This window comes from Triticum urartu, chromosome 3, assembly GCF_003073215.2.
Source record: "Triticum urartu cultivar G1812 chromosome 3, Tu2.1, whole genome shotgun sequence".
NCBI lineage: Eukaryota > Viridiplantae > Streptophyta > Magnoliopsida > Poales > Poaceae > Triticum > Triticum urartu.
The window spans coordinates 461,572,385-461,587,054 of record NC_053024.1 but is presented as its reverse complement, the minus strand read 5'-3'; the positions used below and the strand labels follow the sequence as shown (position 1 = coordinate 461,587,054).

The window sequence follows — 14,670 nt, the reverse complement described above, 5'->3', positions numbered from 1 at the left end:
TCAATATTTCTTTTGAGATCCTTGATGACATATACAAGGACTATTGCACTCCTGATGAGGCCACTCATGGAAAGGAAACCAAGAATGAGCGCAAAGTGCGCATTCAAAGAATAGAGAGGAGATGGGCAAGAGAGTGGAGGGAGTACAGGTATGTTACTCCCAAGTACATGAAGAAATTCGCTCTCAATCCTCCATGCCCAAGACCTCCGTTGGCACCTGGCCAAGAAGCAGATCCCACCAGCCTCAAGCGCGGTGAGGATTATCCTAATGAATGGGCCAAGCGCCAGGCCAAGTTGGTCAGACAAGCAAGAGAAGCAGTGAGGAAATTTAATGAAGACTCTGCTGCTGCTGCTGCCACTGCCGAGGCCTCTGCAAGCAAGTCAAAGAAGGCCATGCCAAAGAAGCCTGCTCACAAGCCAAGTGCTTCACCAGCAATGCCCTCACGGCCAGATTCTTCAAAGCCCTCATGGCCAACTCCTCAAGCTGCTCCCACTTCAAAATCCTCAGCTCCTCCGCCAAAGTCCTCAGCTGCTCCGACCAAATCCTCAGCACCTGCGCATCTCGCCACATGACAAAGCACGAGGGGCATCTCTATTGCCTCAGGAGCATCTGCTAGTTCCTCAGCACCACTGCATTCTTCAACTGGTCCCACTCTGTTGAAGACCAAGGCAACTGCTGGACGAGGCTCTCAACCAAGTCCTCAAAAGAAGCAGGTCGCTTTTCAAGTGCCGTGAGACGAAGATGAAGCTGATGATGATGAACTTGCAGAAATCATCAGAGACAGGCAGGTCAAGGCCACTAGAGCCAAGGGCACAAGTGTGCCTCTACTTTTGGATCCGAAGTTGATCCTTGAGTACATTGACCTGTGGCACAAGGACCCAAATACTACTATGCCTAATTTCAAGCTGACTCCTGGCCAAAGTCATATGTTGACTCACTTCATACAAGAATAAAAATGGAAGTTTGAGAAGGCCAGGCAGATCAAGAAAGCGCGGTACAAAAAGGAGCGCTACCTGAAGAAAAACGTTGTCTCTATGACAACTGAAGAACTCGTCAATATACAGTCTGAGATCAAGAAACTCAGTAATGAATTCGACGCATACCATATTGATTGGCTGGGAGCCAAGGTTCGTTTTTTGAGACTCGCTGACAACTTCACTTCAAATGTTGCAACCCCAACGCAACAGGAAATTCCTTAGGCTGAAGCATCTGCTTAGCCTACTGAAGAAAATGCCAGCACCGCTGATGACAATCAGGCTACTGAAGAAAATGTTAATTCCAGGGCTGATGACTGCATTCCAGCCACTGAAGAAACTGCCAGGGCAACCACTAGAGTTGTGCCTGAAGAAAGTGAAGACGCCAGGGCAACTGCATCAGTTGTGCCTGAAGAAATTCAACCAAATCCCTCTGCTCCTCCTGTGCCTACACCAACTTCGATCCTTCTATCTGCATCAGATGTGAAGAAGACCAAGACTGCAGAACGTGCAGCAGTGAAGAAAAGGAAGGCATCAACTTCATCAGATTCTTCAACCCCGAAGAAGATGAAGCCATTGACCAGCTCATTTGCCAACCCAATTGATAATGTTCCTATCTCAACCATGCCATCAAAGGACCTTGTTACTTTTGATGAAGAATATGTGATTCCAAGTGAATCCGATGAAGAGAATCCCTCTGCTACTTCGTTAGAGTAGTTGGATGAAGAAATTGAAGTGGATGAAATCCCTTCAACCCCAATTATCTCATCTCCCATGCCTCAGTTCACTGCTGAAGAGGCCGGCGTTGAAGAAATGGATGAACAAGTCGATGTGGACATTGGATGCACCACGCCTGTGTTGAATGATGACCTTTGGGAAAGTCAGCACCCCAACTCTCCTCTGTCCACACCTCTTCAACAAATTCCTCAGTCCCCAGTAACTACTGAAGTCCAAATGGGATCTGAAGAACCTCGTGCAACTCCGTCCATCCATGAAGAAATTCCAGCCACTAGTGCTGATGAACATGTAAATGAAGAATTGAAGTCCCAGGCTGCCACTGAAGAAGTACCTGAAATTCCTCAGCCTGTGGAACCTGAAATTGAGATCCCTGAGGTTGTGATGCAGTTGACTGACACTCCTCACCCCAAGCCAAAGGATCCCTTCTCGAAGAAACAGAAATTCAAGGCTGATGACTTCTTTGGCGAGCATGTATTCTTCACTGACTACAATCCTTATGACTCTGCTCGTCTTAGGAGGATGCGCTTCTAGACTGCCAGCCAGGCCAATTTCTATTCTTTGCTGCTTTTCAACAAGGACAAAATCTTCTACCATGAGCATATTCCTCATGTGGACATGGAATCATTGCCTTGTTTCACTCCTGTGCTCAGTGTGCTTCATGACGCAGGCCTCCTCAACTTTTGCTCTAACATTGTTGATTGGAATGAGGAGCTTATTCTTCAGTTCTACGCTACACTGCATATCATAGGTGATCCTGAAGATATCAACTCCTGGGTCTTGGACTCGATAACCGATAATACTCATTATAAGGCACCGGCCTCTGAATTGCTTCACGCCCTGCCCATCAGTCCACCCAGTGAAGGAGCTCGCTGCCTATACCAAGAACCTGAACTCACTGCTCATTACATACAAGTGTTAATGAAGCCTCTGAAGCCCGGTCAAGCCCCAAGGACCAAATTCCTCGTAAAGGACTTACTCTATGTGCCCAGAACAGTCTATCGCATTCTGACGAGGATAATGAGTCCTATCAAAGGCCACGACTCATCTAATGAGGAAATAGTTGGCATCATAAAGAATCTGCTATTCAACATCATTCATAGCATTCCTATCAATTATTATGATTTCTTCATGAGGACTCTGGCAAATGTTGCACTCTCTCTATTTGAGTTGAAGCCTTATGCTCCTTGGATTATGAGATTCCTCAGAACAAGGTCTTCACTCAAGTACAAGGCTGATTTTCAAAATCACCTCAGCTATCTGCCCCCGATTGAAGTCCTCAAGCAGGGTTTTACTTCAACTGATGAAAAGGGCAAGGCACCTCTTGTCATTGATGAAGGCATTCGTCCATCGGATGGTCAGTTTCGCAAAGCTGCATCTTACTCCGCCAATGATGACTCTGCCACTCATGATTCTGCTGCCAATGCACCCAAGTCTACTCCTCAAGCCACAGCTCCACGTGTGATGACTGACCGTGAGCTACTTCTTAGTCTTCACCAGAAGGTGGATCGAAACCATAAATGGGTTAAGCGTCAGTTTGGTTCTCTTCTTCACAACATGACTGCTACACATAATGCAGTGAAGAAAAACCATTACTACCTCCATGAAGTTTTCGGTCGCACCTGGGCTATCTTATCACATCTGTATGATGAAGAAGATCTGAAGAAAATGGGTCTCAAGGAAGATTTTGACTGGTCTGCACCTCCTCCGAAGAAATTCAAGAAGGTCAAAGTTCCTACCTTGGTGGCCAGTTCATATTCTTCATCCCGCGACACCGACGAGTATGAAGACTTGGACGACACTGCGGCGGGCCCTACAACGACAAACGACCCCAACAACGCTGGCACTCCTCCATCAACTTGATCTTAGGGGCGTTAGTCCTCATTTTCAACCCTTTTGGTCATTCGATGACAAAGGGGGAGAAATTTGAGTTAGTCTTCAAGCGGGTCTACTTATATGGGTGTTTTTTTCTAAGTTACAACTCTCGTTCTTCTGAGACTTTATTTGATCGAGTTGTAAACTTAAACTCTATGGTGGTATGATACTTTTGCTGAGTTTTTCTGCATGCTTATTCCTCGTTAATATTAATGCACGCATGCTGAATTACATCAGTCACCATATTTCATCATGCATTTCAAATTCGTCATGTTATATGTTAAATGCCCTGTTCAAGAATTCATCCGATTAATCAGTTAACTTGCCGATTAATCCCTACTCGTAGGGTCACCGAGTAGCCGATTAATCGATTAATCACCCGAGTAATTAATTAAATGGCCGATTAACTTGACGATTAGCCTATTAATCCCCTACTCGCCAGCCAACCGAGCAGCTACCAGTTAACGATTTCCCCAACAATGGTTAAATGTGTGTATGGATTACAAGATATAGGGGGAGATCTCCATGATTCTACTCTTCAAAGTGTGCACTGCTTCAAAGGCAAATTCCTCATTATACACATCTTCAGGGGGAGTTCTTCTATATCTTGCAATAAGATTCCTCAATTCTAGTATCTACACTTCATATGTTTATCCCCGTTGAAAACTTAACCTATATTGTCATCAATCACCAAAAAGGGGGAGATTGTAAGTGCATCTAGTGCCCCTTAGTGATTTTGGTGTATTGAAGACTTATAGGTTAAGGGACTAATGTGTTTATGAGTGTACACAGGTCTATAAGTCTATGAGGAGTTTGATATTTACAGAGAAAGTCGACCCCTAAAAATGAAGTTCTTCGACTAAAGACTTTGGATTTCTGAAGACTTTCTGAAGACTTTGAAAGTGAAGAAATTGGTGCAATCCTGAAGACTTGGTATTCATTCGAGGAACATGAAGCATGAAGACTTTTGTTTTCGTAGTTTCATTTGCTCTTTCTTGAGTCATAGGAAACACCGTACTGTTAAAGGGGGTCGAGGAAATACTAAGGAAAAATTTCCATGTGATGCTCAACTCAAATCCTACCTACCAATCCTTTCGAGTGAAGCCATTGGAAATCTCATACAGTTCAGTCAAATTTCTTCAGTGACAGAGACGAAGTTCTTCTGGTCTCTGAGGAATTTGTTCTGACTGGGGAGTTAGGAATTCGCTAGTGCGGATTTCCTACACAGTGAGGAACATGATAGCCCTGAGGCATTTGATACTCAAAATTCCGACCGTTGTTGTGCTATGCGCCAGCTGTCCCAAAATATCTACCCACTTAACGGTCATATCATTGAAGGGCATTTATGTCTTATCATGTGGGGCTGCTCCCTAGGCTATAAATAGCCGCCCCCTACAACCACTAGCTGGTTGGCTGCTCCGAGAGAAACTGACACTTGTCAGTTGAGAGCATCCCATCCTTCGAGGACTTTGAGTGAAAATCATCAAGTGAGGAAAACCCAAACCCAAACACCTACAAACCCAAAGTGATTGAGCATCACTGAAGAGATTGATCCTGCGTGGATCCGACGCTTGTTACCTTTGAAGATTGTGCATCTTCCAGACGGTTAGGCGTCATGGTCTAGAGCATCCAAGAGGAAATTGTGGATCACCGAGTGACCAAGTCTATGAAGGTTTGGAAGTCACCTGAAGACTTACCACGAGTGATTGGGCGAGGTCTGTCTGACCTTAGCTCAAGGGGAATACGGTGAGGACTGAGTGTTCTGAACTGCGTGTTCAGAACTGGGTGTCCGGGACTGTGTGTCCTCAGGTTTAAATACCTAGCCGCCCTAACCAGACGTACAACTGTCACAACAGTTGGAACTGGTCTACCAAATCATTGTCTTCACCAAGTTACCTGGTTCCATTTCCTCAACCCTTCCATTTCCTCTTTTATGTGTTGAGTGCTTGTTCATATCTGTTTGAAGACTTTGACTGAGGACTTCCTTTATTTCCTCAGTTCAATTTCTTCAGCGTGTTTGTCTTATCATGTGTTATCTTGTGTTTACGCTTTTTGTAATATGTACGTGTTTTCATTTCATCATGGAGACCATGCTCATGCATTGCTATGTTTACTTCTGAGTACTTATTCCGCTGCAAGTAGTTCTTCACTCATAAATTTCCTCACCCGCAAAATCCTCAGTGAAGAATTCATAAAAATCGCCTATTCACCCCCCCTCTAGTCGATATAACGCACTTTCAGCGTTTTTTATAGAAATGAGCCCCATGCTAATTCCATTTGTCGCATGTTTTGTTAATATCGACCTAGTGTCTCAGTCTGCCTGCAAGGCTCGGCAAAGCTGATTACGGACACGAGTGCAGCAATTCAGGTCGAGTCACAACTCAAAGCCAGGGTGCATCTCTGTGAAATCACTAGTTAAAGGGATACCCTTGCAAGGGTCACTCCCACTTCTCTGGTGGTGACAAGTGGCACATGTCGTAATTATGGAGTTTTTTGGATTTCTTCCATTGGGCAAGGAGAGATGGGTGGGTTTATTTGCTCATATTTCATAGATTCGTTTATCAAACCGATTTATCTCTCGAACCGCATGTCCAAATTACGAGCCGTTTTCACTGTTGGCGATCCTCACATCAAGATATTTGCAAGTAGATTCCATGTTAATAGGTGTCAACTTTTCTTTTGCTAAACTGTGCTACAAAATTGTACTAATTGTGAAGCACAACTATAATTTCACACGAATTGTGCTTCACACGGAAGCACGCCTTTGCTTCACTTTTGGGGAAGCACAATTTTGCTTCACACACAAGCAAAAAATAAATAGAAAATAATAATAGTAATAATAAAAGAAAACCCATAGAAACCTGAAAGGAACCATCTCTACGGGGAAGCGTTCGGTGCATGACAAATATTCCAAATATAGATATTCAATCATTACATTATTACATTTTAAAGTGTTTAAAAAAGAATGCACATGGTATTTTTTTAAATGTTTATACAACGTAAAAAAATGTTTCATATTATTCAAGAAATGTACATTATTACATTTTAAAAAACATACAAGTTTTAAAAATATTGACATTTAAAAATATATTTATACAATGTAAAAAAGTAAAATAGTTAAAAAAATGTTTCTACATGTATTTTAAAAATGTTTAACACGTAGTATTAAGAAAATGGAACTGCGTCTCACAGCGGGTAAAAGCTAGCCCTGGCAGTGCATCTCATGCACACAAGGTGGAGCATAGAGCATGGCGCAAGCCCAGGCCAGGCTCATAGAATTCAACCCGTAAACACAAGCCGACATGAACTGACGAGGCGCATCACTGTGCACAAGAGCTGAAGAACATGATCAGGATTCAGACTGCAGCATGCATAAACTAGACAATAATTGGCAAGAGCTGAAGAACATGATCAGGATCCAGACTGCAGCATGCATAAAGCAGACACAATGATTGACATGAGAAGTAGTACATCCCAATATGGATCAGACAGCAGCGCCACCGGGAAGACCCAGCCGATGACATTTCCGATAACAATTGGTGTACAAGATTACAATCTCCCACAATGTAGATGTATGTGCAGGTAAAAGCAGGAACAGCGATTCCCAGCTTTACAACAAAAATATGGCAGCACCCAAAGAAATGTCTGGCACGAGAGGTCCATTCAGGATAAAGTTTGTACAGCTCTGTTTCACTACAAAACTAGCAAAATCTCAAACCATGAATATGAGCCGAATCGACGACTCATTAAGTTTGATTGCATCATTTCTACTACGGAAATCCATGTGTACATCAAGTTACAAAGAATCAAGGTAAAGATGTCGCCTGTACAGAAACTAGCATCCATCTACTCTAAACCAGAAGCCTCTGTGAACCTGCAGAGTAGTCTCAATGTTAGTGTGTTAGAACAGCTGTACCAAAACTACAGTACTTGACCATGTGCCATCCACGTACCGTATATCACTGAGAAGAACTGCACCCTCCAGAATAATGAAGCAGATCACTTTGAGAAATGAAAATGGGTTGAGCTGAAAGAACAAAAGGTGAATTTAGCTGAAGAACAAGTATCTGATTGCAGATGAGAAGACATTTGCGATTCAAACAAACAGATTTTTTGTTTAGATACCTAATAAGGAAATAAGGTTAAAGCAGGCTGCGTTAGCAGGCGCTGTAATATTTCCCTTTTGTTTCACTGAGCTTTAAACAAGTGTTGTGTGGTGCTGTTTCTTCAATGAACGGAACGGATGGATAAAAATAACTAACAAGAAAATAAGGGATAAGGAAGTTCAAGAACAATCAATGATTTGTTATCTTTAGAAGCAATTCTAGAAACTAAGCTAACATGTGCAGAGTTGGACCACTTGCTCCTAAAGTGTTCATAGGCATCCTTACAAAGAGGAGACACAAGACAAGTACACACATATCATACCTTAAACTCCATGTCCTTTTTTGCCAGTAAACATTTGAGAAATATGAAGTCCTCGGCTGAAGGCTTCATTGAATAGGATCCTTGTTTGCATTTCCTGGAGCCCCGGCAACCATGACAACACAGCTACAGGTGTCATAACAATTACTCCAAACAGTATATCATACAGGCGTGCCACTGTGACAATAGTTTTCCAGACTGTCTCAGACCTCCTCAGGTATGGCTTGAACACCAGAGCAATAGATATGATTCCCCAGCCAGTTGGCAGAAAAGCCAAGAGACTAGTAAAGGCATCAATGAACTGGAAATTTGTGAATTCTATCAACAGGACAATACCAGTCACAGTGGCACCAACAATTACAGCTTGGACAAGCCGATACCTTATGTGCTTCTTTGCTGCGTATCTGTCTCGGAAGTAAGCAACTGCGACAAGAGCCACAAAAGCCAGCAGTATGCATGTCCATGAAAGAAGATAGACAAGGATGCTTCTACTCTCATTGGCAATGTGAAGCCGGTAAACAATTGCATACTGAAAGAAGAAATATCGGAGGTCTATAATGATTTCCAAGATGCTCCCCCACAGACCAGAGGTCCTAAGGTGATCAGTTTCCTCCTCCCACCACTTTTCCCAGCTTTGATCTGACTTCACTGAGATTCCACCCTGGAACCAAATCCAGCTTAGGAAATCCTCAAAATCATTAAAATTCTTTAGCCAGTCCAAACCTGATGGATTAAAGATGAAGGGGGCCAAAATCCACGAGGATACTAAAAACCAACTGGAAAGCGTCAGCAGGATGTACACAAATGTATTCCCAGCGCTGCTGCTGTAAGATGCATAGAGAACCAATATCACGCCGAGCTCTATTGCTTTTAGAAAATGGCTACGGGCATATAGCCTGTAGTTCTCGGCGAATTTCTTGTGCTCCACAACAAATCCACGGCCAGTAGCTCGATACTTTGCACCTCCATGAAGGATTGTCCGCCCATAATAATGTGTCTTGGTTCCCATGGAGAAGGTGTAGAAAACAGATGCAAACTGCAATTGCATTTTTAAGAAATCCCATACAGCATTGAGGAAACCATGCTCAAGTGAATTTTCAATAATCATGGGCAATGCTGTGAACAGGCCCAGCTGTATGACGAACTGCTGATTCAAGACAGCTCCCAGGGCTGCATTATTAGTAGTGCTAGTGTTCTTGGTGATGTACTCCTCCAGCCCACTAAGTGCAAGATAAAATCGCCCCCAGACAAATGCATAGACAGTTAGCACAACCATCATTGTGTTGAAATAGAATCCAATGGTTGTATAAAAAAACGAGAGCATCCGAAAGAAATCCAATCTGTGGCCCAGTCTGTAAACATCACGGCTCAGAGTTTGCTCACCATTGCCACTAGCAACCTTGGCTTCAAACATAGAAACCTGGTTGAGCCCCACATCCCTTCCTTTACCAACCTGGATGTACTCATGGTGTGTAACATTGCCCCCACGGAGGGTACAATTGAATCCAGCAAAGATATCCTCACTGATGTTGATTACTCTTGATGCTTTACTAATACCACCTCGGCCCAAGAACCAAAGACGATCAAACACATCTGGGTGGCCATAATGCATTCTAACCTTGAGTGGGTTAGCTAGAACCCGCTGCCCCAGAGTGACAAAACTTGTTTCTTGGGCAGACATAAACCAAGCTAGAGAAGATACAGAGCCAGTGAACACATGTTCCCGAACCCCAAGGATTTTTGGCTTGCGAATTCCATAATGGCGATTGAACTCTTCTAGCAGATTTCTCATCTTCAGAGCCTCTTCAAAGTAATTGTCTTGGTTCATATCAATAGTTTGAACCGCATCACCCCTTGTGAAGATGAGTGCATGATTCTGGTTCTCTGGCTTGCCTTCACCAAGCTTCAGTGGCCCAGGCAACTTCACTCGATAAATTTCAACCTCTTTCTGCAACTGCTGGTCGTATTTCACAAGGACGGAGAAGTACTCCGGTTCGGCACCAGCCGAGTGTTTTTCGTCAACATAGGCAACACGAAGTGCTTCATAATTCTTCATTAGCTCCAATATCTCATAAGCATGCGGATCATTTTTAGCTTTCTGCTGGCCATAAATTTGGCATGCAACCACATAAGTGTATTTCATAAGGACAGTCCCATACTCGCTACCTTTAAACAAAGCGCTCACACCACTGGTTGCTCTGCTCAGTGTGTGTGACGAAGAGGCCCTGCTATAATACCCTGACCCACCAGCACTCCCTTCTCTTCTGGAGGATCCAAATCTTGAGGAACCCATTGTAGCAAGCTCCCTCGATCCAGTTCTTAAGTCATGTTCAGAGGCAGAATCCAGAAAGGTCAGCATCTTGAGAGCATCATAATAGTACATCATCCCCCTCACAGTACGTGATAGTGTCTGTCCCCTGTATGAGACCCAGTGCCGAAGATCTCTTAACCTTTGCTTCTCACTGTACAGCTCCTTCATATCAGACATCCCCTCACGCTTCATGCGCTCAACAAAGAACTCCCACTCATCTGGGTAGATCTGTTTCAGATAGTATAGTATTGATATGCCATCTTCATTCTCCTTGTAGAGCTGGTCCTTGTTGTACAACACCTCTTCGTTATAATATGGTGTCAAGACACTGAAGGCCATCATCTTCTCCACCTGGGTTGCCCGTGGTATGTTCATGAACAATGAATTGCTGAAAAAAGCAATCCTCCGCCGAGCTTCAAGGTTCTTTGGGACATTGACCATAGAGTCACGTGAGGTCAGGATGGTGTGCATGCGCCGCACCTGCTTATAGAAGGTGGCATTCTCCTCATCAGGCAACACGACAGTGTCCACAAAGAGAAGGCTGGTTGGCCTTGATTGTGCCAGGCCTTCGTTCCTCAGCTGTTCCATGCTCCTTTTCTCAGCCTGGAAGTCACGAATCACAACATCATAGAGAGTCTGAAGAGCATTGACAATCTTTGTGATATCCTTGTTGGGCTTGAGAAGTAGGCTTAGCAGTGCTACAAGCTTTGCATGGACGTTTTGCAGCACAGACATCTTATACTCCACAGTGAACTTATCCAAATTCATGGATTCATCGAACTCGCGAAACAATTGCGTCACAATGCCGTGTTCCTCTGTCCTTTCCTTGATGATCTCTAGCAGCATGTATTTGGTACTATCATACACCTCAATGACCGCACAACGACGATAATCATTCTTGCAGATTTTCCTCCAGAGCCTGCGATCAGGTCCTTGGACCTCCTTTGCCTGCCCAAGTGCCAGTGACAGCTCATTACAAAGCAAGAAGCACGGCCAACGGATCACACGCACATTCCACAGCTCAGGTGGTAGCTCGAGGAGCTCAACTTCAAGATCACTTACAATATCCTCCTCCCTGAACTTGGTGATAATCTCATTCCAAATAAGTGCAAACCGCCGTGCTTCTACCTGATTTGACTCGATCTTACGGAACGATCGGCTGAACCCATACCGTAGCTGCAGTCGCTGCCAGAAATTCCGAAGCCGGTTGGGCAAGAAAGTGCGCTCATTCACATGTTGCTCCTCTGGCATGATGTTGAATGACATGGCACTTGCAAAGAACTGGAACCGCAGCCTCAGTTGTTTCATGTCCCGGATCTCCCCCAAGTGTGCAAACAGCCCCACAAATGCACCGGCCATGGAAGAGAAGATTGCATACCAGATCTGGATATCCATGAGGTAGATCAAAACTACCGGCAACCACAATATAAAGACAGCAAATCGGTTGCTCTGCCCAAAGAACTCATGCCAAGCATATGTGACCTTACTCAGCCTGTATATCTCTTTTGTAGGTTTTACAAGTGGCCTGATCTGGAGGAAATAGCTAAAGGCAAACTTCACAGCAAGCAGAAGCACCCAGAAAATAGAATATTTCACATTGTCAAAGGTACCCTCACGAAGCCCGCGGCCAACGAAGCTGCGGCTCTGAAACCACCAGGTGAGGGCATAGCAGATCTTCCAATTTGTCTTCTCCAATGCATTCCGCACCCAAGGAATAATGAAGAGCACGATGGCAAGGACCTCGGGGATCAGAAACGCTGCCACTGCATACAAGAACTTCATGATTCGAGAATCGGTCCCCCGCGACCAGCCACGATCACTGTCCCTCTGGCTCCAGATTCCCTTGTACAGCACAGCAAATACAACAACCCACGCAGCTGCCACAATGGCCTTGAGCACCATGCGCACTGCAAGCATGCGTCCATCCCTGAACGCACGGCGTAACTGTGTGCCGATGTCCAGCAGCGACTGCAGGAGGCGTAGTGCCGCCCAGGTGATGAAGACGGTGAGCACTCGCACCTGGGCTTCACGGTGCTGGTTTCCCCGAAGATTCTGCCACGGCCAAGTCTCACCATCCCACGCGACAATGGCTGCGGCCTGCAAGTAGAGCACCAGCATGACCCACAGCCTGTCGAAGCTCCGGTAAATGTTCCAGAACGAGCGGACCTCCACAAAGCCCGTCTTTCGCACACGGCCGTGCTCGGGTGGCGTCCGGAAGAATTGCCGGGACTGCTCCATGGGCCAGCCGAGACGGTCGAAGACATCACGGCGCCAGAAGTACTCGTTGATGTCGTCGTAGTTCCGCCAGGCGGCATGGGGAGCTGTGCCGTTGCGGCTGGACTCGACCTCAGAGCGGATGACACCGTAGATGGGCGTGACGACGCGGACGAGGAAGGCGTTCTCGCCGTGCACGGCGGGGTTGGCGGGCTGGCCCGTGGTGGTGTCGATGTAGCCCTCGAGGATCCGGTGCAGCTCGAGAGCCATGTGGTGGTAGATGTAGCAGATGCACTCGGGCACGAAGCGGAGGTTGGCGGCCTCGCCCCAGACGAGGAGGTGGAGGCCGGCGAAGAGCAAATCGGCGCGGGGGTCGGCGTCGGGGACGTAGACGTTGGGGCGGCGGCCGAGGAAGCCGCACCAGGAGGTGTAGTTGCGGAGGAGCTTCCGGCGGAGGGAGCGCGCGATGCGGGGCTCGAGGGTGTCGGAGAAGTCGGCGGAGGAGAGGCGCATCTGCGCGTTGGCGAGCAGGAGCACGAGGTGCTCGCGCTGGTTGCGCACGTTGTCCCGCTGGAAGCCGAAGAAGGCGCCGAGCCAGTCCATGAGGTCCTGGTCGGCGCGCCACTGCGAGTAGGGCGGCGGGCGGAGGCCCCCCACGGCCCGGAGCGCGGCGGCGGCGGCCCGCACCTCCGGGAAGCGCAGCGACGGGTGCTCCGCGAGGAGGTCGTGGATGGGCAGGATGTTGTAGGGCTCGCCGGCCGCCGCCTGGGCGGCGGCGGCGGCCGACCCCACGCGGCGCGTGGCGGTGGCGCGCGGCGTGGTCATAGCGGCATTTGGGTTTAGGGTTAGATCTGGGGTGGGCGTGGTGGTGGACGGGGAGTTTTGGAAGTGGTTTGAAAAATTGAAAATCCTCCGTGCGACGCTGGCGTGGGGGAGGGGAAGGCGGAGCCGCGGAGGAACTGAAACGAAACGCTGTGGGCGCGTGCGGGCCGGCCGCGTGCGTTCGTGCTGGAGGGAAGGTGGGACGGTGCTGGGGTGGGAAACGCAGAGGCTTTTGTTTGTGTGATTACCCGGAAATGATAGGGGCGCGCCGGCGAAGTGGACGGACCAGGGACAGAGAGACGGGAAGATTTCGCGTTGATTGATTCGGGCCGAAGAATCTTCCATGTGAATTTTACTGCCACCCGTTTAATCTCCGTCGCACCTCGTGTGCCGTGTGCGCGTGTCTTTTTGGTCACGACTTCAATGGTTTCTTTCCATCGAAGTATGTTTCCCCTTCCTTTGCTGTGGAAATTGATTGAACAGATGATGCCATTTCTCGCCCCCCGGTACAGACGAAGCAAACACGAGGACGCTAACAACAGCTGTGGTACTTTTTTTTTCTTTTAACATACAGTACTCCTACTCTTGATCGTGAATGCATCATTACACATCTCTGCTGTCTAACATCAATACATCGTGGTTAATTAAGGAAAAGTGGGTCACTCAAAGCTGTCACCCATAACACAGCTCCATCCATTCAAGAGATAAGATGCACACAAAAAAACAGCTGGTGTGCCTTACTCATCTTGTACTTGTAGTACAAAATGAGCAGCTATTTGATGCATTATTTATTTTTGATGAGTTGCTGGTCGACCATCAAAGAGGATGTGATGGGGGTTTTTGAGAAGTTTTACCACCTGGACAGAACAAACGCCGAGTCAATAAACACAGCTGTGATCGTGCTCCTGCCTAAGAAGGATGGGGCATCGGAGATCGGCCATTTCCGGCCGATAAGTTTGATTCACTCCATAGGAAAATTGCTGGCAAAAGTGTTTGCTCTGCGTCTAGTCAGGGTTCTGCACGACATTGTGTCGCCCGCCCAAAGTGCATTTCAGAGAAAGAAGAGCATTCAGGACTCCTTCTTATATGTTCAGAACTGTGTCCGCTCCCTACACCGTACTAAGAAACCAGCGCTCCTAATTAAGATCGACATAGCTAGGGCCTTCGACTCTGTAGCATGGGATTACTTGCTAGAGCTTCTTCAGAGGCTAGGTTTTAGCGCTAGATGGCGAGACTGGATCTCCATTCTTCTGTCCTCATCATCGTCGTCGTGCCTCCTAAACGGTATGCCGGGAAAGATCTTCGAGCACGCGT

General features: G+C 46.6%; 1 protein-coding gene and 1 non-coding gene across 2 annotated transcripts; both read right to left on the bottom strand.

Annotated features, from left to right (window-relative positions):
• Nucleotides 1-7,064: 7,064 nt before the first annotated feature.
• On the bottom strand, nt 7,065-13,570 carry LOC125544343 (callose synthase 12-like). The gene is made up of 3 exons (XM_048707992.1): nt 8,013-13,570; nt 7,538-7,611; nt 7,065-7,458 (listed from the first exon to the last, which is right to left on the bottom strand). The coding sequence occupies exon 1, from the start codon at nt 13,357-13,359 to the stop codon at nt 8,014-8,016; it is 5,346 nt and encodes a 1,781-aa protein (XP_048563949.1). The 5' UTR covers nt 13,360-13,570; the 3' UTR covers nt 7,065-7,458; nt 7,538-7,611; nt 8,013.
• Nucleotides 10,327-10,406, bottom strand: LOC125549668. Its single transcript, XR_007301436.1, has one exon. It is a non-coding gene; the product is annotated as a small nucleolar RNA J33 (small nucleolar RNA).
• Nucleotides 13,571-14,670: the final 1,100 nt, after the last annotated feature.

What these genes read in the sequence shown, in the direction of transcription:
- LOC125544343 (XM_048707992.1), bottom strand. Translation starts at nt 13,359, where the DNA reads ATGACCACGCCGCGCGCCACCGCCACGCGCCGCGTGGGGTCGGCCGCC.